A 24,902-nucleotide genomic window follows, 5' to 3' on the forward strand; every position below is an offset into this window, starting at 1 on the left:
TCTGCCACGGCACTCGTTCATTTCACCAATATTTTGTTATGATACACTAGTGCTATTCCCTGTTGAGTCAGGAATTACCAGTTATCATCATCCGGGGTCTGTAGATTGACCTACTAACCTCTGACCTGGATGATGTCATCTCTAAGCGCGCTTGTTTACCTGTAATTTGCTACTACTAGTTTTTTGCAACATGGCTGAATATTTTTCCGATTCTGAGGTTGTGGAAGACGACTTTGTTCATGATGGATGTCCTTACTGTTTTAAACCCAGAATATACGGATGAGGAACTCGTTGAAAGGAGGATGCGGAGGCAGAGAGGAAGAGCTGGCCAAAGAACAACAAACCGCTGCATGTCCGCGAATACATAACAGGTAACTCCGGACTCAACGGGGAATAGCACTAGTGTATCATAACAAAATATTGGTGAAATGAACAAGTTTCTCAGCAGGTAATGCGTTATTTTATAGGCTGCATTTCGGTGCCCCAGTCACTCTCACTATATGGATATACGCGGATCTAAATATCATCCGAATGACTCCAAATGACACCAAAGTTATATGGGTGAGTAAACGATCATATTTTATGTCAGAAATAAGGTCCAGGTTGTAAAAAAACAGTAGTTCCCCTTTAAGGGTTCTACAGGGGCTATATGGTACTATGAGGTATTCCTGATAGGATGGAACTTAGTTATAAAGGGCCTTGTATGTATGGGGGATTTTTTCTGGAAGCCAGTGAGCAGGAGCTAATATTGGAAGAATATGATGCTAATTCTCATCACTGCAGCATTTTGGATCAGTTGGAGGATTTTTAGAAAGCTATGTGGACATTGTGATAATTATGAATTATAGTAACCTAGCCTAAGAGTAAGAAATGCTTGAACTATCAACATTACTTTGAGACAGGATATTCCTAATTTTGACAATGTTGCATAGTTTAAAGAAGGCAGGCCTGGCCCCTTGTTTTATGTGTTCAAAAAGAAATCCCCGTAATATTGGGTGTCAGCGTGATACACTTCAGATGAAATGTATGACTAGTGTGTTGCTGAATATTTTAGATCCACATACAATCATTTCAGTTTAATTTTAGAAGTAGAAAGTCACAAGCCATCCGGGCTTTTATGTCTTTAAGACGTGGTTAGAGATGGACTAACATTCAGATTCAGAAAACTTTATTTGTCCCCGGGGGGCAATTTAAGGCACAGTGAGCAGCTTAACGTGCAAGTACAGACATTTAAGTTGCAAAAAAAACAGGGACAGAACAAGATACAAAATCCAAAGTATATACAAATTACCATGCCATAAATGTTATGACTATCCAAAATATCTGTGGAGAATGTAAACAGTCTGTATAAGTAAAGTGACTAAAGTGCAAATGTAAACAGTAAACAGAAGTTACAGGGAATATGTATTTACAAGTTATAGCCGAGGTACAATGTGTAATACATAAACCAAGAGTCTCTGGTATACGAGTATTGGGGGGGGGGGGGGAGTCAGAGAGAGAGAAAGAGAGAGTGTGTGTGGGGAGGAGTTGAGGAGGAGGATGGCTTTAGGGACGAAGGAGCCGTCGTCCACAGGGGAGCCATTGGAATGCTGAGTGGAGGACGTGTGAGGGGTCTTTGGTGATTCATTTGGATTTATCTTCTGGGACGTCCAGATACTGACGGACAAATCTGTCGTGACTAAGCAGCCAGAGTTAGTAGTGTTGGACAAACAGTAGAAAAAGCAGAAGAAGCTTAAGGGCTCCAGGTGATACCATGAATAACATCCGAGATCTCTGGTCAAATGTGTGCAGTCCTCGTAACAGATAAGGCGCGAAGACAGCCCACAGGGCCAAGTAGGGAAATATCCATACATATACAGTAAATACTCTATACAGTATATTTTGTGTTTATTGACACAATAGTGAAATTAAGGTATTCTAATAAAAAAATCCATCACTATATCCCCCTCCATGACTGTTGTAATGCTCAGTTTATGTTGAAACAGCTTAAGAAAGGTGGTAAATTGAACTGGATGGTCAGTTTGGAGAATGTTTTGTTGTGGCACCGTTAAACTGGATTGAATTAAACACAAAAGTGTTTATGTGTCAGTACAGTTCAATCTACACATCTCTCGGTTATATGAAACAAATGCTGAATGTAGAAACCTGTTGCATAAGAACACATTGGTCTTCACTTGTGTTTCTAATTAGCTGGTATACAAACACTAGTTTAGTCTCTTGTCTTGAGCTCAAATTAAAATGCCATGTCAGGCCTCACAGTCTCTCTACAGTATGTTGGCCTCACGGGAGCCAGGCTGCAGTATCTGCAGAGTGACAATGTGTTTAATGGCGTTTCTAAACCAGGGGTAAAACAGTGCATAGATCACGGGGTTCAAACAAAAGTTGAAATAAGCCAGTAAGATTACAAAATATTCAGATGTAGTACTGAGCACAGCCTCAGACACAACATAACAGTAGTAAGGGCAGTAACATATCAGATATACAACTACAAGAACACCAAGAGTCCTGGCTGCTTTCAACTCAGATTTCTTTCTTGTCAGACTCAATGAAGCCTGGACGGTGACAGCTGTAACATGAGAGCGCATGGCACGAGCCTGAGACACGGCCACCACAAATACCATCATGTAAAGGATTATGATGACCATAACTGGAGCAGTGAAGGCTAAAACGACATCAATAATTCCTGTAACATCGTCAGTGACAAGCACACATTCTCCGAAGCAGGTTTTACTTCTGTCTGGATGAGTCAGGACATCCTTCAAAAAAAAACTGCTGTACAAAGCTGAACAGAGCCAACACAGACAGACACTGAGTCTGACTCTTGACACAGTGACTCTGGTGGGGTAATGCAGAGGATAACAAATAGCTACATAACGGTCAGCTGATATGAGTATAATATGTCCTACTGAAGCAGAGACACTGATTGATCCCAGTAAACAATAAAGAACACATATGACATCCCCAAATATCCAGCAGGCTGTTTTTCTAAAGATTTCTGCCGGCATCAACACCAGGCCCACGAGAAAGTCTGACACAGCCAGAGAGAGGAGGAGGATATTAGTGGTTGTATGGAGCTGCCTGGAAGGAGATAGAAAAACATCAATTACACATTAATCATGTCAAAATGTCTTCAGTTAAAATGGTCACTTTAGCTTAGGATATTGAAACTGCCAAGGTAGTTTGTTAGCAGATAAACTGTGTCAAATCATTGTTCAGTTATTATGCATTAAGTCATTCAGTCACACATTCATCCAGTCATAAATTCGTGACAATTTGATCTCACAGAAATCATTACGAAACAGTTGTAATAGTTGTTGAGAAAGGAATCTCTGCCTGAAGTGGGAGACTGAGATGATGACCATCAGGTTGAGAGCCACAGTGATCACAGAGATGAACGATAGCAGAATGTTCAGGAGCCCAACTTCAATCCAGTCAAGTGTCGGCTTCCTGCAGGATGTGTTGAGGAGATGTGGAAAACAGAGCTCCACTTCATCCTGGATCTCCATCATCAGACAGCTGCAGTACCAGCAGCTCTCCGACCAGAACTCTCTGTCGTATCACTGATTTATCTTGTTATACCGTCCCTCCCCTCCTCTGTTTTATTCTCTGTAGAATTGCGAGTACCTTTCTTTAATGTTTCTGGCCTGGAGCTGAAAGTTTCTGATTTACGGAGTTGCATGTTTCTTTTCTGTGGTCTTGTCCCGACCAACCTGCAAAGTGTTCATAGCTTACAGTTATCAGTTCTTAACTTAATGTGCATCATTTTCTAACCCAATCAAACAAATGCAACTGAAACATTATACTTGTGCATTTGTTTATTGAAGAAAACGACCCAATATTACATATTTTTGTGTTGCAAAGCAGTGTAATAAGACTCATGTGTACTCCTACAACCGGTCTACTCAGAGAATACGCTGTTGGGCATTTAAACCTAAGTGCTGATGTGCGTAGGATGCTGACCAAGGTAGAACTTTCTGTGCTTGTCTGGCCACTGAGACACATCAAGCAGAAAATGCATTTTAGACCCATCACAGCCACTGTGGACTCCGTTGCCGCAACATTATCTGCAATTCTGGGGAGATGCATGTCAGGTTACGGCGGTTAATTCCTGGAGCTGTGTTGTGCCTGCGCTTGCAAAGTGATGTGGGACTATAAATTATGTTTAAGCCTCTACTTAAAGGGGAATTACTGTTTTTTACAACCTGGACCTTATTTCTGGCATAAAATACGATAGTTTACTCACCCATATCACTTTGGTGTCATTTGGTGTCATTCAGACAATATTTAGATCTGTGTATATCCATATAGTGGGAGTGACTGGGGCACCGAAATGCAGCCTCTAAATAACGCATTATCTGCCACAGCACTCGTTCATTTCACCAATATTTTTGTTATGATACGCTAGTGCTATTCCCTGTAGTCAGGAATTACTTGTTATCATCATCCAGGGTCTGTAGATTGACCTACTGACCTCTGACCTGGATGATGTCATCTCTGAGCACCGCTTGTTTACCTGTAATTTGCTACTACTAGTTTTTTGCAACATGGCTGAATATTTTTCCGATTCTGAGGTTGTGGACGATGACTTTGTTCATGATGGACGTCCTTACTGTTTTAAACCCAGAATATACGGATGAGGAGCTCGTTGAAAGGAGGATACGGAGGCAGAGAGGAAGAGCTGGCCAAAGAACAACAAACCGCTGCATGTCCGCGAATAGATAACAGGTAACTCCGGACTTAACGGGGAATAGCACTAGTGTATCATAACAAAATATTGGTGAAATGAACGAGTTTCACAGCAGATAATGGTTATTTAGAGTCTGCATTTCGGTGCCCCAGTCACTCTCACTATATGGATATACGCGAATCTAAATATCATCCGAATGACTCCAAATGACACCAAAGTTATATGGGTGAGTAAACGATCATATTTTATGTCAGAAATAAGGTCCAGGTTGTAAAAAAACAGTAGTTCCCCTTTAAGGGTTCTACTGGGGCTATATGGTACTATGAGGTATTCCAGATAGGATGGAACTTAGTTATAAAGGGCCTTGTATGTATGGGGGATTTTTCTGGAAGCCAGTGAGCAGGAGCTAATATTGGAAGAATATGATGCTAATTCTCATCACTGCAGCATTTTGGATCAGTTGGAGGATTTTTAGAAAGCTATGTGGACAATGTGATAATTATGAATTATAGTAACCTAGCCTAAGAGTAAGAAATGCTTGAACTATCAACATTACTTTGAGACAGGATATTCCTAATTTTGACAATGTTGCATAGGTTAAAGAAGGCAGGTCTGGTCCCTTGTTTTATGTGTTCAACAAGAAATCCCCGTAGTATTGGGTGTCATGGTGACACAGTTCAGAATAAATATATGACTTGTGTGTGTCTGGAAGTTTTTCGAACCAAATACAATCATCATTTCAGTTTAGAAGTCATTCAGGCCTTAATGTCTTTAAGACGTGGTTAGAGATGGACTAACATGTCTGATTCATTTGTATTTATCTTGTGGGAACTCCAGATACAGACGGACAAACCTGTCGTGACAAAGCAGCCAGAGTTAGTTGTGTTGGACAAACAGTAGAAAAAGCAGAAGAAGCTTTAGGGCTCCAGGTGATACCATGAATAACATCCGAGATTTCTGGTCAAATGTGTGCAGTCCTCATAACAGCTAAGGCATGAAGACAGCCCACAGGGCCAAGCAGGGAAATATCCATACATATACAGTATATACTCTATACAGTATATTTTGTGTTTATAAACACTCAAGAGTTTATGAGGTACAATCGTAAAATGAATGCATTCTGATATAAATTTCATCATTATATCCCCCTCCATGACTGTTGTAATGTTCAGTTTATGTTGAAACAGCTTAAGAAAGGTGGTAAATTGAACTGCATGGTCATTTTGGAGAATGTTTTGTTGTGGCACCGTTAAACTGGATTGAATTAAACACAAAAGTGTTTATGTGTCAGTACAGTTCAATCTACACATCTCTCGGTTATGCTGAATGTAAAAACCTGTTGCATAAGAACACATTGGTCTTCACTTGTGTTTCTAATTAGCTGGTATATAAACACTAGTTTAGTCTCTTGTCTTGAGTTCAAATTAAAATGCCATGTCACAGTCTATCTACAGTATGTTGGCCTCACGGGAGCCAGGCTGCAGTATCTGCAGAGTGACAATGTGTTTAATGGCGTTTCTAAACCAGGGATAAAACAGTGCATAGATCACAGGGTTCAAACAAAAGTTGAAATAAGCCAGTAAGATTACAAAATATTCAAATGTAGTACTGAGCACAGCCTTAGACACAACATAACAGTAGTAAGGGCAGTAACATACCAGATATACAACTACAAGAACACCAAGAGTCCTGGCTGCTTTCAACTCAGATTTCCTTCTTCTTACAGTCAATGAAGCCTGGACGGTGACAGCTGTAACATGAGAGCGCATGGCACGAGCCTGAGACACGGCCACCACAAATACCATCATGTAAAGGATTATGAGGACCATAACTGGAGCAGTGAAGGCTAAAACAAGATCAATAATTCCTGTAACATAGTCAATGACAGGCACACATTCTCCATAGCAGGATTTAATTCTCTCTGGTTGAGTCAGGACATCCTTCACATAAAAACTGCCGTACAAAGCAGAACAGAGCCAACACAGACAGACACTGAGTCTGACTCTTGACACAGTGACTCTGGTGGGGTAATGCAGAGGATAACAAATAGCTATTTAACGGTCAACTGATATGAGTACTATGTTCCCTATTGAAGCACAGACACTGACTGATCCCAGTAAACAATAAAGAACACATATGACATCCCCAAATATCCAGCAGGCTGTTTTTCTAAAGATTTCTACCGGCATCAACACCAGGCCCACGAGAAAGTCTGACACAGCCAGAGAGAGGAGGAGGATGTTAGTGGGTGTATGGAGCTGCCTGGAAGGAGACAGAAAAGAATCAATTACACATTAATCATGTCAAAATGTCTTCAGTTAAAATGGTCACTTTCGCTTAGGATATTGAAACTGCCAAGGTAGTTTGTTATAAGATAAACTGTGTCAAATCATTGTTCAGTTATTATGCATTAAGTCATTCAGTCATCCATTCATCCAGTCATAAATTCGTGACAGTTTGATCTCACAGAAATCATTACGAAACAGTCGTAATAGTTGTTGAGAAAGGAATCTCTGCCTGAAGTGGGAGACTGAGATGATGACCATCAGGTTGAGAGCCACAGTGATCACAGAGATGAACGATAGCAGAATGTTCAGGAGCCCAACTTCAATCCAGTCAAGTGTCGGCTTCCTGCAGGATGTGTTGAGGAGATGTGGAAAACAGAGCTCCACTTCATCCTGGATCTCCATCATCAGACCGCTGCAGTACCAGCAGCTCTCCGACCAGAACTCTCTGTCGTATCACTGATTTATCTTGCTATACCGTCCCTCCCCTCCTCTGTTTTATTCTCGGTAGAATTGTGAGTAGCTTTCTTTAATGTTTCTGGCCTGCAGCTGCCAATTTTTGATTTACGGAGTTGCATGTTTCTTTTCTGTGGTCTTGTCCCGACCAACCTGCCAAGTGTTCATAGCTTACAGTTATCAGTTCTTATCTTAATGTGCATCATTTTCTAACCCAATCAAACAAATGCAACTGAAACATTATACTTGTGCATTTGTTTATTGAGGAAAACGAGCCAATATTACATATCTTTGTGTTGCAAAGCAGTGTAATAAGACTCATGTGTACTCCTACAACCGGTCTACTCAGAAAATACGCTGTTGGGCATTTAAACCTAAGTGCTGATGTGCGTAGGATGCTGACCAAGGTAGAACTTTCTGTGATTGTCCGGCCACTGAGACACATCAAGCAGGAAATTAATTTTAGACCCATCACAGCCACTGTGGACTCCGTTGCCGCAACATTATCTGCAATTCTGGGGAGATGCATGTCAGGTTACGGCGGTTAATTCCTGGAGGTTTGTTGTGCCTGCGCTTGCAAAGTGATGTGGGACTATAAATTATGTTTAAGCCTCTTCTTAAAGGGGAACGACTGTTTTTTACAACCTGGACCTTATTTCTGGCATAAAATACGATCGTTTACTCACCCATATAACTTTGGTGTCATTTGGTGTCATTCGGATGATATTTAGATCTGTGTATATCCATATAGTGGGAGTGACTGGGGTACCGAAACGCAGCCTCTAAATAACGCATTATCTGCTGCGAAACTCGTTCATTTCACCAATATTTTGTTATGATACACTAGTGCTATTCCCAGTTGAGTCAGGAATTACCTGTTATCATCATCCAGGGTCTGTAGATTGACCTACTAATCTCTGACCTGGATGATGTCATCTCTGAGCGCCGCTTGTTTACCTGTAATTTGCTACTGCTAGTTTTTTGCAACATGGCTGAATATTTTTCCGATTCTGAAGTTGTGGACGACGACTTTGTTCATGATGGACGTCCTTATTGTTTTAAACCAGAGTATACGGATGAGGAGCTCGTTGAAAGGAGGATGTGTATGGAGCGAGATATGTTGCAATATTATTCGTATACGCAAACACCAAAATCCACACGTATGATAGAATTCGCAAGCGCAAAGTCAAGATTCGTGACTTGTAAATTGGTATTTGCACAAAGGTATAATGATTTATTCAAATGTTTGGAAACTTGCAAATTAAATCATACCGATTTGTACAAATATATTACTTCTCGCATTTGCATCTGTCTTGAAATTTCATTTGCGACTCTTACTTTCCGTATGTGAAGTGTTGAATCTACGTTTGCAGATCATCCAACGCGCACATTCATCCCTGCTTCCGCTGACGTAATTTTGAGACATTCCTTTCGCATTTTTCCAATCCAATCCGCACGCGAAAGTCTCAACCCATGCGAGAGTCAACCCATGCGAGAGTTTCTTATTTGTGGTCATGTCCCAACCAACCTGCTTAGAGTTCATTGCTTACCTTTATCAATTCTGAAGCTATTGTCATGCATAATTCTCTAACCCAATCAAACAAATGAAACTAAAACATTATACTTGTGTATTTGTTTATTCAGGAAAATGAGCCAATATTACATATTTGTGTGTTGTAAAAGTAAGTCCACTGCTGGGGTTACAAGGTAATTTCAAGGCCCAATAAGAGTCTAAATCTTTCAGAAGTGTATCAAATCAACGTAATAAGACTCAGGTGTAATCCCTTGCCCCATTTAGTTTAAAAAACTCAGGGATGAGTCACAGTCTAATATTTACAACACATGTTGTGAAGGTATAACAAGACAAATCACCTATATAACAGAGAATTCTGTGGAAGTGTATGATGAGGTGGACGAAGGAGCTTTCTGAGAAGCTCGGAAAAAGAGTTGTTGATCATCAGTGATCGACCAACAAACTTCACTCCATAATATTCTGAGAGGTCACAAAGGAACCCTAAGGAACTTCTAATCAGCTAAAGGCCTCTCACACATTAGCTAATTTTAATGTTCATGAATCCACCATCAGGAGAACACTGAATAACCATGGTGTGGCAAGGACAAAGACACTGCTCTCCAAAAAGAACATTTCCGCCCGTCTGCAGTTTAATCAACATCATGTGGACAAACCAGAAACTATTGGGGAAAAAAGTTTTAGTAACAGATGAGACCAAAGTAGACTTGTTTGGTTTAAATGAGAGGCGTCATGTTTGGAGATGAAACTACACTGCATTCCAGAGTCAGAACCTCATCCATCCATGAAACATGAGGGTAGTAATGTCCTGGTTTGGGCCTGTTTTTCTGCATCTGGGCCATCTTGCCGTCATTGAAGGACCAACCTATTATGAACTACAAGAGAAAAATCTAAAAGAAAATGACCGGCCAAGCAATTTCCCACGTGGATCAATAAAGTTTATCTAAGTCCAAGTCTAAGGGCATCTCTCCATGAGTTGAATCTTAAGAGGGTTATGCAAGAAGACAACACAAGACTTCTAGAAAAGAATGGGTAAAGAAGAACAAATGTAATGTTTTCGAACAGTCAAGTTAAAATTCTTGATCTCAATCTGATAGAAAAGTAGTGAAAGGACCTTTTCACACGAGAAAACACATCAGCATCTCAGAACTGAAGGTTCTGTACGAAGGAACAGGTTAAAATTCAAGCTCCAAAAGACAACTGATAAGCAGTTACTGGAAATATTTAGTTAGGGTCATATTTATGCAGAAATATAGAAAAATCTCAGAACTGTAGAAAACTATATGTAGTGTACTCTCAGTGGCGGGGCTGGAGATTGAGCAATACTTGATAAGCTCATTAAAGAAGGAGGTGTCATATAACACCCATGCTCAATAGCTAGGGGACCTTAAGAGCACAGCAACCTTCCTCAACAAGATCAACTATCCATCAAATTAGAGCCATATTTTAGAGCCAAATACAAACATTTCAGTTTAGTAGCAGAAAGTTACGAGTCATCCAGGGCTTCATGTCTTTAAGACATGGTTAGAGACTGACTAACATGTGTGATTCATCTTCATTAGTGATGAAAAAAGAAAAAACTGTGACTATAAACAAACTGAAACACATGTGCTAAAGCATTCTGGTGCAGTTTCTTTGATCCCATACATTTGTTCTAGTCTCTGTAGCAAGACATTGTGATCAATCATATCAAATGTTGCACCGAGATCGAGCAGAGCCACAACAGATGTCAATGCATTGTCTGATAGAATAAGACCATCGTTAGGTTTTCCAAGAGCTGTTTCTGTGGGGTAGGGTTCAGTGTTGTGAAAAATGCCATGTCACAGTCTCTCTACAGTATGTTGGCCTCACGGGAGCCACGCTGCAGTATCTGCACAGTGACAATGTGTTTAATGGCGTTTCTAAACCAGGGGTAAAACAGTGCATAGATCACAGGGTTTAGACAAGAGTTGAAATAAGCCAAGAAGACTACAAAAGTTCCTGATGTAGTACTGAGCACAGCCTCAGACACAATGTAACAGTAATAAGGACAGTAACACATCAGATATACAACTACAAGAACACCAAGAGTCCTGGCTGCTTTCAACTCAGATTTCTTTCTTGTTAGAGTCAATGAAACTTGGACTGTGACAGCTGTAACATGAGAGCGCATGGCACGAGCCTGAGACACAGCCACCACAAATACCATCATGTAAAGGATTATGATGACCATAACTGGAGCAGTGAAGGATAAAACGACATCAAAAGTTCCTGTAACATAGTCAATGACAAGCACACATTCTCCGTAGCAGAATTTACTTCTCTCTGGTTGAGTCAGTACATCCTTCACATAAAAACTACCGTACAAAGCAGAACAGAGCCAACACAGACAGACACTGAGTCTGACTCTTGACACAGTGACTCTGGTGGGGTAATGCAGAGGATAACAAATAGCCACATGACGGTCAACTGATATGAGTACTATATGTCCTACTGAAGCAGAGACAATGACTGGTCCCAGTAAACAATAAAGAACACATATGACATCCCCAAATTTCCAGCAGTCTGTTTTTCTAAAGATTTCTACCGGCATCAACAGCAGGCCCACGAAAAAGTCTGACACAGCCAGAGAGAGGAGGACGATGTTAGTGCATGTATGGAGCTGCCTGGAAGGAGACAGAAAAACATCAATTACACATTAATCATGTCAAAATGTCTTCAGTTAAAATGTTCACCCTTGCTTAGGATATTGAAACTGCCATGTTAGTTTGTTAGAAGATAAACTGTGTCAAATCATTGTTCAGCTATTATGCATTAATTCATTCAGTCATCCATTCATCCAATCATAAATTCATGACAATTTGATCTCACAGAAGTCATTACAAAACAGTCGTAATAGTTGTTGAGAAAGGAATCTCTACCTGAAGTGGGAGACTGAGATGATTACCAGCAGGTTGAGAGCCACAGTGATCACAGAGATGAACGATAGCAGAATGTTCAGGAGCCCAACTTCAATCCAGTCAAGTGTCGGCTTCCTGCAGGATGTGTTGAGGAGATGTGGAAAACAGAGCTCCACTTCCTCCTGGATCTCCATCATCAGACAGCTGCAGTACCAGCAGCTCTCCGACCAGAACTCTCTGTCGTATCACTGATTTATCTTGTTATTCAGTCCCTCCCCTCCTCTGTTTTATTCTCGAAGGAAATTGCGAGTACATTTCTTTAATGTTTCTGTCCGTTCTTTTTTAACTTCCCTCCGATCCACTTTCTACCCCAAATTCAAACGTTATTACAAGCTACACATGTTGTTTCGTGAATACACACAGTATACTGTACATGGTGTAAAAACATCAGAAGACATAAAATCAAAAATCTTCTAAATGGTGTAAGATAGGTAGTCATTGGTGGGGGATCAGAGAGATAGCACAAAGGTCTGGAAGAGACAGGTTTTAGTTGAAAGACATGTCAAAATAGCTGAATTATGAACTGTTATTCAAACTTTGAGTCAGGCCCCACTCCCGTGGTACCATGTCCCTGTCTGAGTTGAGGAGGCAGACACTCTCTCTACTAGTGATGCGAAATCTACTATATAGCATATTATCCTGTGTACCTCTCTCTGTCTCCATTCCCCTCCACCTCGCCTTTCTTCCAGTGTCTCTGGCCTGGAACTGCAAGTTTCTGATTTATGGAGCTGCATGTTTCTTTTCTGTGGTCATGTCCCGACGGACATGCCAAGTGTTCATAGCTTACAGTTATCAGTTCTTAACTTAATGTGCATCATTTTCTAACCCAATCAAACAAATGCAACTGAAACATTATACTTTGTTTATTCAGGAAAACGAGCCAATATTACATATCTTTGTGTTGCAAAGCAGTGTAATAAGACTCACGTGTACTCCTACAACCGGTCTACTCAGAAAATACGCTGTTGGGGTTTAAGCCTTCAAAAGCATTTAAACCTAAGTGCTGATGTGCGTAGGATGCTGAACAAGGTAGAACTTTCTGTGCTTTTCTGGGCACTGAGACACATCAAGCAAGAAATGCATTTTAGACCCATCACAGCCACTGTGGACTCCGTTGCCGCAACATTAGTTACAATTCTAGGGAGATGACGTCAAGTTACGGTGGTTAAGGCCTGGAGCTGTGTTGTGCCTGCGCTTGCAAAGTGATGTGGGACTATAAATTATGTTTAAGCCTCTACTTAAAGAGGAACTACTGTTTTTTACAATCTGGACCTTATTTCTTGCATACAATACGATAGTTTACTCACCCATATAACTTTGGTGTCATTTGGTGTCATTCAGACAATATTTAGATCCGTGTATATCCATATAGTAGGAGTGACTGGGGCACCGAAATGCAGCCTCTAAATAACGCATTATCTGCCACGGCACTCGTTCATTTCACCAATATTTTGTTATGATACGCTAGTGCTATTCCCTGTTGAGTCAGGAATTACCTGTTATCATCATCCAGGGTCTGCAGATGGACCTACTGACCTCTGACCTGGATGATGTCATCTCTGAGCGCCGGTTGTTTACCTGTAATTTGCTACTACTAGTTTTTTGCAACATGGCTGAATATTTTTCCGATTCTGAGGTTGTGGACGACGACTTTGTTCATGATGGACGTCCTTACTGTTTTAAACCAGAATATACGGATGAGGAACTCGTTGAAAGGAGGATGCGGAGGCAGAGAGGAAGAGCTGGCCAAAGAACAACAAACCGCTGCATGTCCGCGAATAGATAACAGGTAACTCCGGACTCAACGGGGAATAGCACTAGTGTATCATAACAAAATATTGGTGAAATGAACGAGTTTCTCAGCAGATAATGGTTATTTAGAGGCTGTGTTTCGGTGCCCCAGTCACTCTCACTATATGGATATATGTGGATCTAAATATCATCCGAATGACTCCAAATGACACCAAAGTTATATGGGTGAGTAAACAATCATATTTTATGTCAGAAATAAGGTCCAGGTTGTAAAAAAACAGTAGTTCCCCTTTAAGGGTTCTACTGGGGCTATATGGTACTATGAGGTATTCCAGATAGGATGGAACTTAGTTATAACGGGCCTTGTATGTATGGGGGATTTTCCTGGAAGCCAGTGAGGAGGAGCTAATATTGGAAGAATATGATGCTAATTCTCATCACTGCATCATTTTGGATCAGTTGGAGGATTTTTAGAAAGCTATGTGGACAATGTGATAATTATGCATGATAGTAACCTAGCCCAAGAGTAAGAAATGCTTGCATTGTCAACATTACTTTGAGACAGGATATTCCTAATTTTGACAATGACCTGGTCCCTTGTTTTATGTGTTCAATAAGAAATCCCCGTAGTATTGGGAGTCACTGTGACACAATTCAGAATAAATATATGACTAGTGTGTGTCTGAAGATTTTCGAACCACATACAATCATCATTCTAGTTTAGAAGTCATCCAGGCCTTCATGTCTTTAAGCTGTGGTTAGAGATGGACTAACATGTCTGATTCATTTGAATTTATCTTGTGGGAAGTCCAGATACAGACGGGCAAACAGTAGAAAATGAAGAACCTTACGGGCTACAGGTGATACCATGAATAACATCCAAGATCTCTGGTCAAATGTGTGCAGTCCTCATAACAGCTAAGGCATGAAGACAGCCCACAGGGCCAAGCAGGGAAATATCCATACATATACAGTAAATACTATATACAGTATATTTTACACTCAATAGTTTATTAGCTTTAAAAGTAAAATTAATGCATTCTGATTAGGGTTAGAGTTAGGGTTAAATTTCATCACTATATCCCCCTCCATGACTGTTGTAATTGAACTGGATGGTCATTTTGGAGAATGTTTTGTTGTGGCACCGTTAAACTGGATTGAATTAAATGCAAAAGTGTTTATGTGTCAGTACAGTTCAATCTACACATCTCTCGGTTATATGAAACAAATGCTGAATGTAGAAACCTGTTGCATAAGGAAACATTGGTCTTCACTTCACTTGTTTCTAATTAGCTCGTATGCAAACACTATTTTAGTCTCTTGTCTTGAGCTCAAATTAAAATGCCATGTTACAGTCTCTCTACAGTATGTTGGCCTCACGGGAGCCACGCTGTAGTATCTGCAGAGTGACAATGTGTTTAATGGCGTTTCTAAACCAGGGGTAAAACAGTGCATAGATCACGGGGTTCAAACAAAAGTTGAAATAAGCCAGTAAGCTTACAAAATATTCAGATGCAGTACTGAGCACAGCCTCAGACACAACATAACAGTAATAAGGGCAGTAACATATCAGATATACAACTACAAGAACACCAAGAGTCCTGGCTGCTTTCAACTCAGATTTCTTTCTTCTTAGAGCCAATGACGCCTGTACTGTGACAGCTGTAACATGAGAGCGCATGGCACGAGCCTGAGACACAGCCACCACAAATACCATCATATAAAGGATTATGATGACTATAACTGGAGCAGTGAAGGCTAAAACAAGATCAATAGTTCCTGTAACATAGTCAACGAAAAGCACACATTCTCCGTAGCAGGATTTACTTCTCTCTGGTTGAGTCAGGGCATCCTTCACATAAAAACTGCCGTACAAAGCACAACAGAGCCAACACAGACAGACACTGAGTCTGACTCTTGACACAGTGACTCTGGTGGGGTAATGCAGAGGATAACAAATAGCTACATAACGGTCAACTGATATGAGTACCAAGTTCCCTATTGAGGAACAGATGGTGATCGAAGCCAGGAAATAGAAAAGAACACATACGGCATCCCCAAATTTCCAGCAGTCTGTTTTTCTAATGATTTCTAATGGCATCAACAGCAGGCCAACGAGAAAGTCTGACACAGCCAGAGAGAGGAGGAGGATGTTAGTGGGTGTATGGAGCTGCCTGGAAGGAGACAGAAAAACATCAGTTACACATTAATCATGTCAAAACGTCGTCAGTTAAAATGTTCACTCTAGCTTAAGAAATTCAAACCACCATGGTTCTAATACACCACCAACAATCTACATAATAATTAATTAATTCAGTCATCCATTCATCCAATCATATATTCATGACTATTTGATCTCACAGAAATCATTACAAAACAGTCGTAATAGTTGTTGAGAAAGGAATCTCTACCTGAAGTGGGAGACTGAGATGATGACCATCAGGTTGAGAGCCACAGTGATCACAGAGATGGACGATAGCAGAATGTTCAGGAGCCCAACTTCAATCCAGTGAAGTGTCGGCTTCCTGCAGGATGTGTTGAGGAGATTTGGAAAACAGAGCTCCACTTCATCCTGGATCTCCATCATCAGACAGCTGCAGTACCAGCAGCTCTCCGACCAGAACTCTCTGTCGTATCACTGATTTATCTTGTTATTCAGTCCCTCCCCTCGTCTGTTTTATTCTCAGTAGAATTACGAGTACCTTTCTTTAATGTTTCTGTCCATTGTTTTTTTAACTTATCTCCGATCCACTTTCCACCCCTAATTCATTCTTACAATTCTGGGACAGATGCACGTCAGGTTACGGTGGTTAAGGCCTGGAGCTGTGTCGCGCCTGCGCTTGCAAAGTGATGTGGGATTCTAAATTATGTTTATGTCTCTACTTAAATGTTCTACTGGGGCAATATGGTATTATGAGGTATTCCAGATAAGATGGAACTTGGTTATAAAGGGCCTTGTATGTATGGAATAATTTACCTCCTGTACAGTATACACACAGTATGCTGTATGTATACTGTACAGGTGGGAAGGAAAACATGGCGTAAAAACGTCACCAGTCATAAAATCAGAAATATTCTAAATGGTGTAAGCTTCATAGTCATTGGTGGGGGACCAGAGAGGAAGCACAAAGGTCTGGAAGAGACAGATTTTAGGTCAAAGACATGAAAATACTTGAATTATGAACTGTTATTCAGACTTTCAGTCACATCCCATTCCTGTGGTACCATTTCCCAGTCTGGGTTCAGGAGGCATACGGTTTCTCTATGTGAAATCTAGCTCTTTTCAAAGAGTCAGCTCTTTTGGCTTGGGTCCATTGGAAGAGTCGCCTCTTGTGGGTCCCAAACGGCTCCAAAATTGCTTTACATTTAGTTTCTCTATTTTAGATAAGATAAGATAAGATATGTTTATTAATCCCACGTATGGGAAATTTCCTTGTCGCAGTAGCACGGAATTTGGCAAATATATGTACAGAAAACAATGACGACTTCGACATGATTAAAAAAAGAGTTACCAAAACGACACAATACACATTTGAAAAAATATATACAAAATAACAATGCTCTGAAAAATATATAGAGAAAAAAACTAGAAATATAAAGACATTCTATATGTACAGTTGCCAACGGTGGAATAAAAACTCTACAAATAAATAATTGCTTAAACTATGAGATGGCGAGGTAGTGGTTTTGTGCAAAAAGGCAGTGCAAAAGAGCAGATTTATTTATTCAAAGCAGAGAGGCTTCTCTTTTATCTTATTTTAGCAATTATGTATGGTTTGTGTGTTGGTAAGCAATCTTTCATTAAAAAAAAAAAAAAACACAGATAACATTTAACATTTTAATCAAAGCTTTAAATGAACAACTCAACCACAGCAAACAATTTGAATAAATATAGGCCTTATAAGTCTTAACACTGGATGTCCAGTTTTCACTCATTTCTACACTTTTTCTCAACGCACTTAAATCCAGCTCCCCATCGCTCTGTGTATACCTGGCCTGTACCACCCGTACCGCTGTCTTTGGAGCGTCTGCCCCTAGTCTGTAATCAATAAATTCCCACCCTGCCTGCATGAATTCTCAGGAGGCTGAAGCTTCGACTCTTCTCGTTCGCTAGAAAGAATCGGCTCTCAGTTGGGGTTAAATAACTTGTTGCCAGCTGATAGATAATCGCCCATGCAGTAATTATCTAATAGTAGGCTCGTACCTATCTGCCTAGTTAAATCCAGGTGGCGACTTTTTTTTTTTTGGCCAGGCAGTGTAGCTTACAGTTATCAATTCTTAACATAATGTGCATCATTTTCGAACCCAATCAAACGAATTAACTGAAACGTTATACTTGCAGATTTATTTATTCAGGAAAATTAGTATTACATATCTGTGTGTTGCAAAGCAAGTCCACCTCTGGGGTTTCAAGTTAATTTCAAGGCCAAATTTAAAACACATATTTTCAGAAATGTTTCAAATCCGTGTAACATTCATTCATTAATACACAGGATTAGATGTTACAATTCCTTGTGCCAAGATCTCAGGCAAAACACATTTAGAGGCCCTGTCCAACTGAGAAACCCTAACAATCCTACAGTCATGATATATGACGATTAAACCTACAATCTAAATGAAATGCTGCCAACCAAATGCTGCTGGCTTGTATGGCCCGCTCAGCTAAACAAACAACGAAATATCACTTCCAACCGACATGAAGACATCAGATACCTGCCCCATTCAACGGCAGTATGCAGCATGTCATTGGGGTTTTCAAGTGGGCACCTCCCTTCACCGATGTTTCGGTAAGTTAAGAACACGGCACCTCAAGAAGGCTTCACAGTGAACTCCAGTGTCCTGGAGTCACCCCCCTCCACACAGCCACTGCACAAGCCTGCTTTTCTCACCATTCAGTGATCAGCAACTAATCTCTCAATAAGTTAGCCTAGCCCTTTTATGTAGCAATCAAACGTACTCGATACGTTGATGCGGACTAAACCACGACCAAACAAACAAATCTATCATGAATCGCAAATACTAAAGTTACGCAGCCAGCCTTACCTGTGGCGAGATCAGCAGCTAGCATGCTTCCTCCGTACCCACAGCCACTCGCTTGCTCTCTCTGCTGCCCGGGACATGTTGCATACCCCATTCCTCTATTTTTTTCCACCTATGCCCAGCTCGCTCAGAAGAGCAATAGCCGATTTTGCCACAAATCCACGGCAGCCCACCTCTACAGGCCGCACATGAGCCCTCCAGCCATTCTGCTCTGCGTCTGCTGCTAACTCTGCATATTTAGCTCTCTTGCGCTCATTAACCTCCTCAACTCTGTCTTCCCATGGGACAGTAAGTTCTATGAAATAGACTACCTTCTCGGGCTCAGACCACAACAGCAGATCTGGCTGTAGTCTGGTGCTAGCAATCTCGGTTGGAATAACTAGCTGCTCATTTAAGTCCGCCCTCATCTCCCAGGCTCCTCCTCCTCTTAGCTGTCCCGTGTTATGCCTGATGCCTGATAGTCTAGCCTTTTCTTCCTCCCGTACTAAGTTGATATGTCTATTCTCTTTGTCAATGGCCATTGAATTTACTTTAACCTGTTTTTCCTCAATTGCAGCCACTAAACATTTCAGTACCTGCTTGTGACGCCAGGTCTATCATCCTTGGATAAGACTCGTGTGTTGCTAAATGCCCTGTTTTGATAAAAAAAAAGAAAAAAAAGAAAGAAATCGGGCATTTGAGGAGTGACGAGTGAAACTTGAGTTTTATTTGTATAGAAGCAGATGTTTTTATGTGCCCTGACTGGAAAGCACTTTGGGTAAATGTGCTATATATATAAAGTGACTTGACTTCACTAGTCCTACGACCTGTCTACACGGAGAATACGCTGTTGGGGTTTAAGCCTTCAAAAGCATTTAAACCTATGTGCTTCTGTGCGTAGGACACTGAACAAGGTAAACCTTTCTGTGCTTGTCTGGCCACTGAGCACATCAACAAGGAAATGCATTTTAGACCCATCACAGCCACTGTGGACTCCGTTGCCACAGCGTCGGCTCCAGTTCTTGGGAGATGCACATCAGATTACGGCTGTTAAGGCCAGGAGCTGTGTTGTGCCTGCGCTTGCAAAGTGAAGTGGGACTATAAATTATGATAAGTCTCTACTTAAGTGTTCTACAGGGGCAAGATGGTACTATGAGGTATTCCACATAAAATGGACCTTGGTTATAAAGGGCCTTGTATGTATTAGGGGTGTAACGGTACACACAAGTCAAGGTTTGGTACATACCTCGGTGTGGGAGTCACGGTTCGGTACAACAGGAAAAGAGCAACAAAAACTCACACATGTATAGAACTAGCTTTTTTCATTTATTTTGAACAGACACCAATAGACTGAAGAAACTAAAAACCACCTCCTGTTATAAAGCTAAAAAATAAAAGTAAAAAGTAGAATAAAACAAATGCATTAGGAGGAGAGGGTTCTCATACCATTCATTCATTTTGTTCATACAGTAGAAAAGAAAAGAGGTAGTCAGGTAGCAACTGGCAACTTTGGTAACTTCATTATAAGAAACTAACTAAACTAACTTATTGCACCCATGTTTTTTTCCTCGCAACATTAACATATATCGGGGTGATGTCGTCTTATGTGCGTTAGCATGTTTGATGGGTTTCCAGTGACGTACCGCACCTCCGCCAAACATCATCGGCAGACAGTCTTTGTCCGGTCCACCACTTGCGTCGCCATCGTCGTTATGTTGCACTGGGAAACCAAAGTGTTCCCATTCTGGTGATTTAAATGAAGCCAGCGGCTGTTCCAACTCTAGACTCTCCATTACTTTTCTTCTTCATCTGTTTCTCTTCTTCTGTAGGCTAATAGCGTTTGCCGGGCACCTGGATTGAAGTGAGGATTCGACTTTTTCTTTTTTTTGCTAATAGGCTACTCATTCGGACTGCGTGAACCGAACCGTGACACCACTACTGTGACACCGCGGGACGAATATAAATACATGTTACAGCCCTAGTATGTATGGAGAATTTTTCTGGAAGCCAGTGAGGAGGAGCTAATATTGAAAGAATATGATGCTGATTCTCATCATTGCATCATTTTGGATCAGTTGGAGGATTTTTAGAAAGCTATGTGGACAACTTGATAATTATGAATTATAGTAACCTAGCCTAAGAGTAAGAAATGCTTGAACTATCAACATTACTTTGAGACAGGATATTCCTGATTTTGAAAATGTTGCATAGTTTAAAGAAGGCAGGCCTGGCCCCTTGTTTTATGTGTTCAACAAGAAATCCCCGTAGTAGTGGGTGTCATGGTGACACAATTTAGAATAAATGTATGACTAGTGTGTGTCTGAAGATTTTCGAACCAAATACAATCATCATTCTAGTTTAGAAGTCATCCAGGCCTTCATGTCTTTAAGACGTGGTTAGAGATGGACTAACATGTCTGATTCATTTGGATTTATCTTGTGGGAACTCCAGATACAGACGGACAAACCTGTTGTGACTAAGCAGAACATAATTAGTAGTGTTGGACAAACAGCAGAAAAAGCAGAAGAAGCTTAAGGGCTCCATCCGAGATCTCTGGTCAAATGTGTGCAGTCCTTGTAACAGCTCAGGCGCGAAGACAGCCCACAGGGCCAAGTAGGGAAATATCCATACATATACAGTAAATACTCTATACTGTATATTTTACACTCAATAGTTTATTAGGTTTAATAGTAAAATTAATGCATTCTGATATAAATTTCATCATTGTATCCGCCTCCATGACTGTTGTAATGCTCAGTTTATGTTGAAACAGCTTAAGAAAGGTGGTAAATTGAACTGGATGGTCATTTTGGAGAATGTTTTGTTGTGGCACCGTTAAACTGGATCGAATTAAACACAAAAGTGTTTATGTGTCAGTACAGTTCAATCTACACGTCTCTCGGTTATGCTGAATGTAAAAACCTGTTGCATAAGAACACATTGGTATTCACTTGTGTTTCTAATTAGCTGGTATATAAACACTATTTTAGTCTCTTGTCTTGAGCTCAAATTAAAATGCCATGTTACAGTCTCTCTACAGTATGTTGGCCTCACGGGAGCCAGGCTGCAGTATCTGCAGAGTGACAATGTGTTTAATGGCGTTTCTAAACCAGGGGTAAAACAGTGCATAGATCACGGGGTTCAAACAAAAGTTGAAATAAGCCAGTAAGCTTACAAAATATTCAGATGTAGTACTGAGCACAGCCTCAGAAACAACATAACAGTAGTAAGGGCAGTAACATACCAGATATACAACTACAAGAATACCAAGAGTCCTGGCTGCTTTCAACTCAGATTTCTTTCTTGTCAGAGTCAATGACGGAGACAGCTGTAACATGAGAGCGCATGGCACGAGCCTGAGACACAGCCACCACAAATACCATCATGTAAAGGATTATGATGACCATAACTGGAGCAGTGAAGGCTAAAACAAGATCAATAATTCCTGTAACATCGTCAGTGACAAGCACACATTCTCCGTAGCAGGTTTTACTTCTCTCTGGTTGAGTCAGGACATCCTTCAAAAAGAAACTGCTGTACAAAGCTGAACAGAGCCAACACAGACAGACACTGAGTCTGACTCTTGACACAGTGACTCTGGTGGGGTAATGCAGAGGATAACAAATAGCCACATAACGGTCAGCTGATATGAGTATAATATGTCCTACTGAAGCAGAGACACTGATTGATCCCAGTAAATAATAAAGAACACATATGACATCCCCAAATATCCAGCAGGCTGTTTTTTTAAAGATTTCTGCCGGCATCAACACCAGGCCCACGAGAAAGTCTGACACAGCCAGAGAGAGGAGGAGGATGTTAGTGGGTGTATGGAGCTGCCTGGAAGGAGATACAAAAAAACATCAATTACACATTAATCATGTCAAAATGTCTTCAGTTAAAATGTTCACTTTTGCTTAGGATATTGAAACTGCCAAGGTAGTTTGTTAGAAGATAAACTGTGTCAAATCATTGTTCAGTTATTATGCATTAAGTCATTCAGTCATCCATTCATCCAGTCATAAATTCGTGACAATTTGATCTCACAGAAATCATTACGAAACAGTTGTAATAGTTGTTGAGAAAGGAATCTCTGCCTGAAGTGGGAGACTGAGATGATTACCAGCAGGTTGAGAGCCACAGTGATCACAGAGATGAACGATAGCAGAATGTTCAGGAGCCCAGCTTCAATCCAGTCAAGTGTCGGCTTCCTGCAGGATGTGTTGAGGAGATGTGGAAAACAGAGCTCCACTTCATCCTGGATCTCCATCATCAGACAGCTGCAGTACCAGCAGCTCTCCGACCAGAACTCTCTGTCGTATCACTGATTTATCTTCTTATACCGTCCCTCCCCTCCTCTGTTTTATTCTCGGTAGAATTGCGAGTACCTTTCTTTAATGTTTCTGGCCTGGAGCTGCAAGTTTCTGATTTACGGAGTTGCATGTTTCTTTTCTGTGGTCTTGTCCCAACCAACCTGCCAAGTGTTCATAGCTTACAGTTATCAGTTCTTAACTTAATGTGCATCATTTTGTAACCCAATCAAACAAATGCAATTGAAACATTATACTTGTGCATTTGTTTATTCAGGAAAATGAGCCAATGTTACATATCTTTGTGTTGCAAAGCAGTGTAATAAGACTCATGTGTACTCCTACAACCGGTCTACTCAGGTTTAAATGCTTTTGAAGGCTTAAACCCCAACAGCGTATTCTCTAAGTGCTGATGTGCACAGGATGCTGAACAAGGTAGAACTTTCTGTGCTTGTCTGGCCACTGAGACACATCAAGCAGGAAATGCATTTTAGACCCATCACAGCCACTGTGGACTCCGTTGCGGCAACATTAGTTACAATTCTAGGGAGATGACGTCAGGTTACGGCGGTTAAGGCCTGGAGCTGTGTTGGGCCTGTGCTTGCAAAGTGATGTGGGACTATAGATTATATTTAAGCCTCTACTCAAAGAGGAACTACTCTTTTTTACAACCTGGACCTTATTAAACTATTAAATACGATCATTTACTCGCCTATATAACTTTGGTGTCATTTGGAGTCATTCTGACGATATTTAGATCTGTGTATATCCATATAGTGGGAGTGACTGGGGCACCGAAACGCAGCCTCTAAATGACACATTATCTGCCACAGCACTCATTCATTCACCAATATGTTGTTATGATACGCTAGTGCTATTCCCTGTTGAGTCAGGAATGACCTGTTATCATCATCCAGGGTCTGTAGATTGACCTACTGACCTCTGACATGGATGATGTCATCTCTGAGCGCCACTTGTTTACCTGTAATTTGCTACTGCTAGTTTTTTGCAACAGGGCTGAATATTTTTCCGATTCTGAGGTTGTGAACGACGCCTTTGTTTATGATGGACGTCCTCACTGTTTTAAACCAGAGTATACGAATGAGGAGCTCGTTGAAAGGAGGATGCGGAGGCAGAGAGGAAGAGCTGGCCAAAGACAACAAACCGCTGCATGTCCGCGAATACATAACAGGTAACTCCGGACTCAACGGGGAATAGCACTAGTGTATCATAACAAAATATTGGTGAAATGAACGAGGTTCACAGCAGGTTCAGGCTGCGTTTCGGTGCCCCAGTCACTCTCACTATATGAATATACGTGGATCTAAATATCATCCGAATGACTCCAAATGACACCAAAGTTATATGGGTGAGTAAACGATCGTATTTTATGGCAGAAATAAGGTCCAGGTTGTAAAAAACACCGTAGTTCCCCTTTAAGGGTTCTACTGGGGCTATATGGTACTATGAGGTATTCCAGATAGAATGGAACTTAGTTATAAAGGGCCTTGTATGTATGGGGGATTTTTCTGGAAGCCAGTCAGGAGGAGCTAATATTGGAAGAATGTGATGCTGTACTATGGTTGTGTGTGAACTGGAGAAGAGTCAGAGAGAGAGAGAGAGAGAGAGTGGGGAGGAGTTGAGGAGGAGGATGACTTTGGTGACGAAGGTGGCTTTTCTCCTCTGAGATCTGCAGGCGGGGCAGCGGAGCCATCGTCCACAGGGGAGCCACTGGAATGCTGAGTGGAGGACGTTTGAGGGGTCTTTGGTGATTCATTTGGATTTATCTTCTGGGACATCCAGATACTGACGGACAAACCTGTCTTGACTAAGCAGCCAGAGTTAGTCGTGTTGGACAAACAGTAGAAAAAGCAGAAGAAGCTTAAGGGCTCCAGGTGATACCATGAATAACATCCAAGATCT

The 24,902-nt window shown here is 41.0% G+C and overlaps 3 protein-coding genes and 2 pseudogenes across 5 annotated transcripts; all 5 read right to left on the reverse strand.

Annotated features, from left to right (window-relative positions):
- Positions 1-2,256: 2,256 nt before the first annotated feature.
- Positions 2,257-3,609, reverse strand: LOC311488636 (trace amine-associated receptor 13c-like). Its single transcript, XM_084545452.1, has 2 exons — positions 3,334-3,609; positions 2,257-3,078 (listed from the first exon to the last, which is right to left on the reverse strand). Exons 1-2 carry the CDS (start codon positions 3,507-3,509, stop codon positions 2,265-2,267), a joined length of 990 nt encoding a protein of 329 aa, XP_084401578.1. The 5' UTR covers positions 3,510-3,609; the 3' UTR covers positions 2,257-2,264.
- A 2,243-nt stretch (positions 3,610-5,852) lies between these two features.
- On the reverse strand, positions 5,853-12,032 carry LOC311488753 (trace amine-associated receptor 13c-like; annotated as a pseudogene). The gene is made up of 2 exons: positions 11,860-12,032; positions 5,853-6,949 (listed from the first exon to the last, which is right to left on the reverse strand). The product of its transcript is annotated as a trace amine-associated receptor 13c-like (transcript).
- LOC311488643 (trace amine-associated receptor 13c-like) lies at positions 9,109-11,725 on the reverse strand. The gene has a single exon (XM_084545458.1). It carries the CDS (start codon positions 11,529-11,531, stop codon positions 10,791-10,793), a length of 741 nt encoding a protein of 246 aa, XP_084401584.1. The 5' UTR covers positions 11,532-11,725; the 3' UTR covers positions 9,109-10,790.
- Positions 12,033-14,635: 2,603 nt separating the features above from the next.
- On the reverse strand, positions 14,636-16,709 carry LOC311488634 (trace amine-associated receptor 13c-like). The gene is made up of 2 exons (XM_084545450.1): positions 16,062-16,709; positions 14,636-15,824 (listed from the first exon to the last, which is right to left on the reverse strand). The coding sequence occupies exons 1-2, from the start codon at positions 16,235-16,237 to the stop codon at positions 15,011-15,013; spliced, it is 990 nt and encodes a 329-aa protein (XP_084401576.1). The 5' UTR covers positions 16,238-16,709; the 3' UTR covers positions 14,636-15,010.
- Positions 16,710-21,703: 4,994 nt separating this feature from the next.
- On the reverse strand, positions 21,704-23,315 carry LOC311488642 (trace amine-associated receptor 13c-like; annotated as a pseudogene). The gene is made up of 2 exons: positions 22,767-23,315; positions 21,704-22,509 (listed from the first exon to the last, which is right to left on the reverse strand). The product of its transcript is annotated as a trace amine-associated receptor 13c-like (transcript).
- Positions 23,316-24,902: the final 1,587 nt, after the last annotated feature.

Source organism: Chelon labrosus (assembly GCF_963514085.1).
Source record: "Chelon labrosus genome assembly, chromosome: 5".
NCBI classification, from domain to species: Eukaryota; Metazoa; Chordata; class Actinopteri; order Mugiliformes; family Mugilidae; genus Chelon; species Chelon labrosus.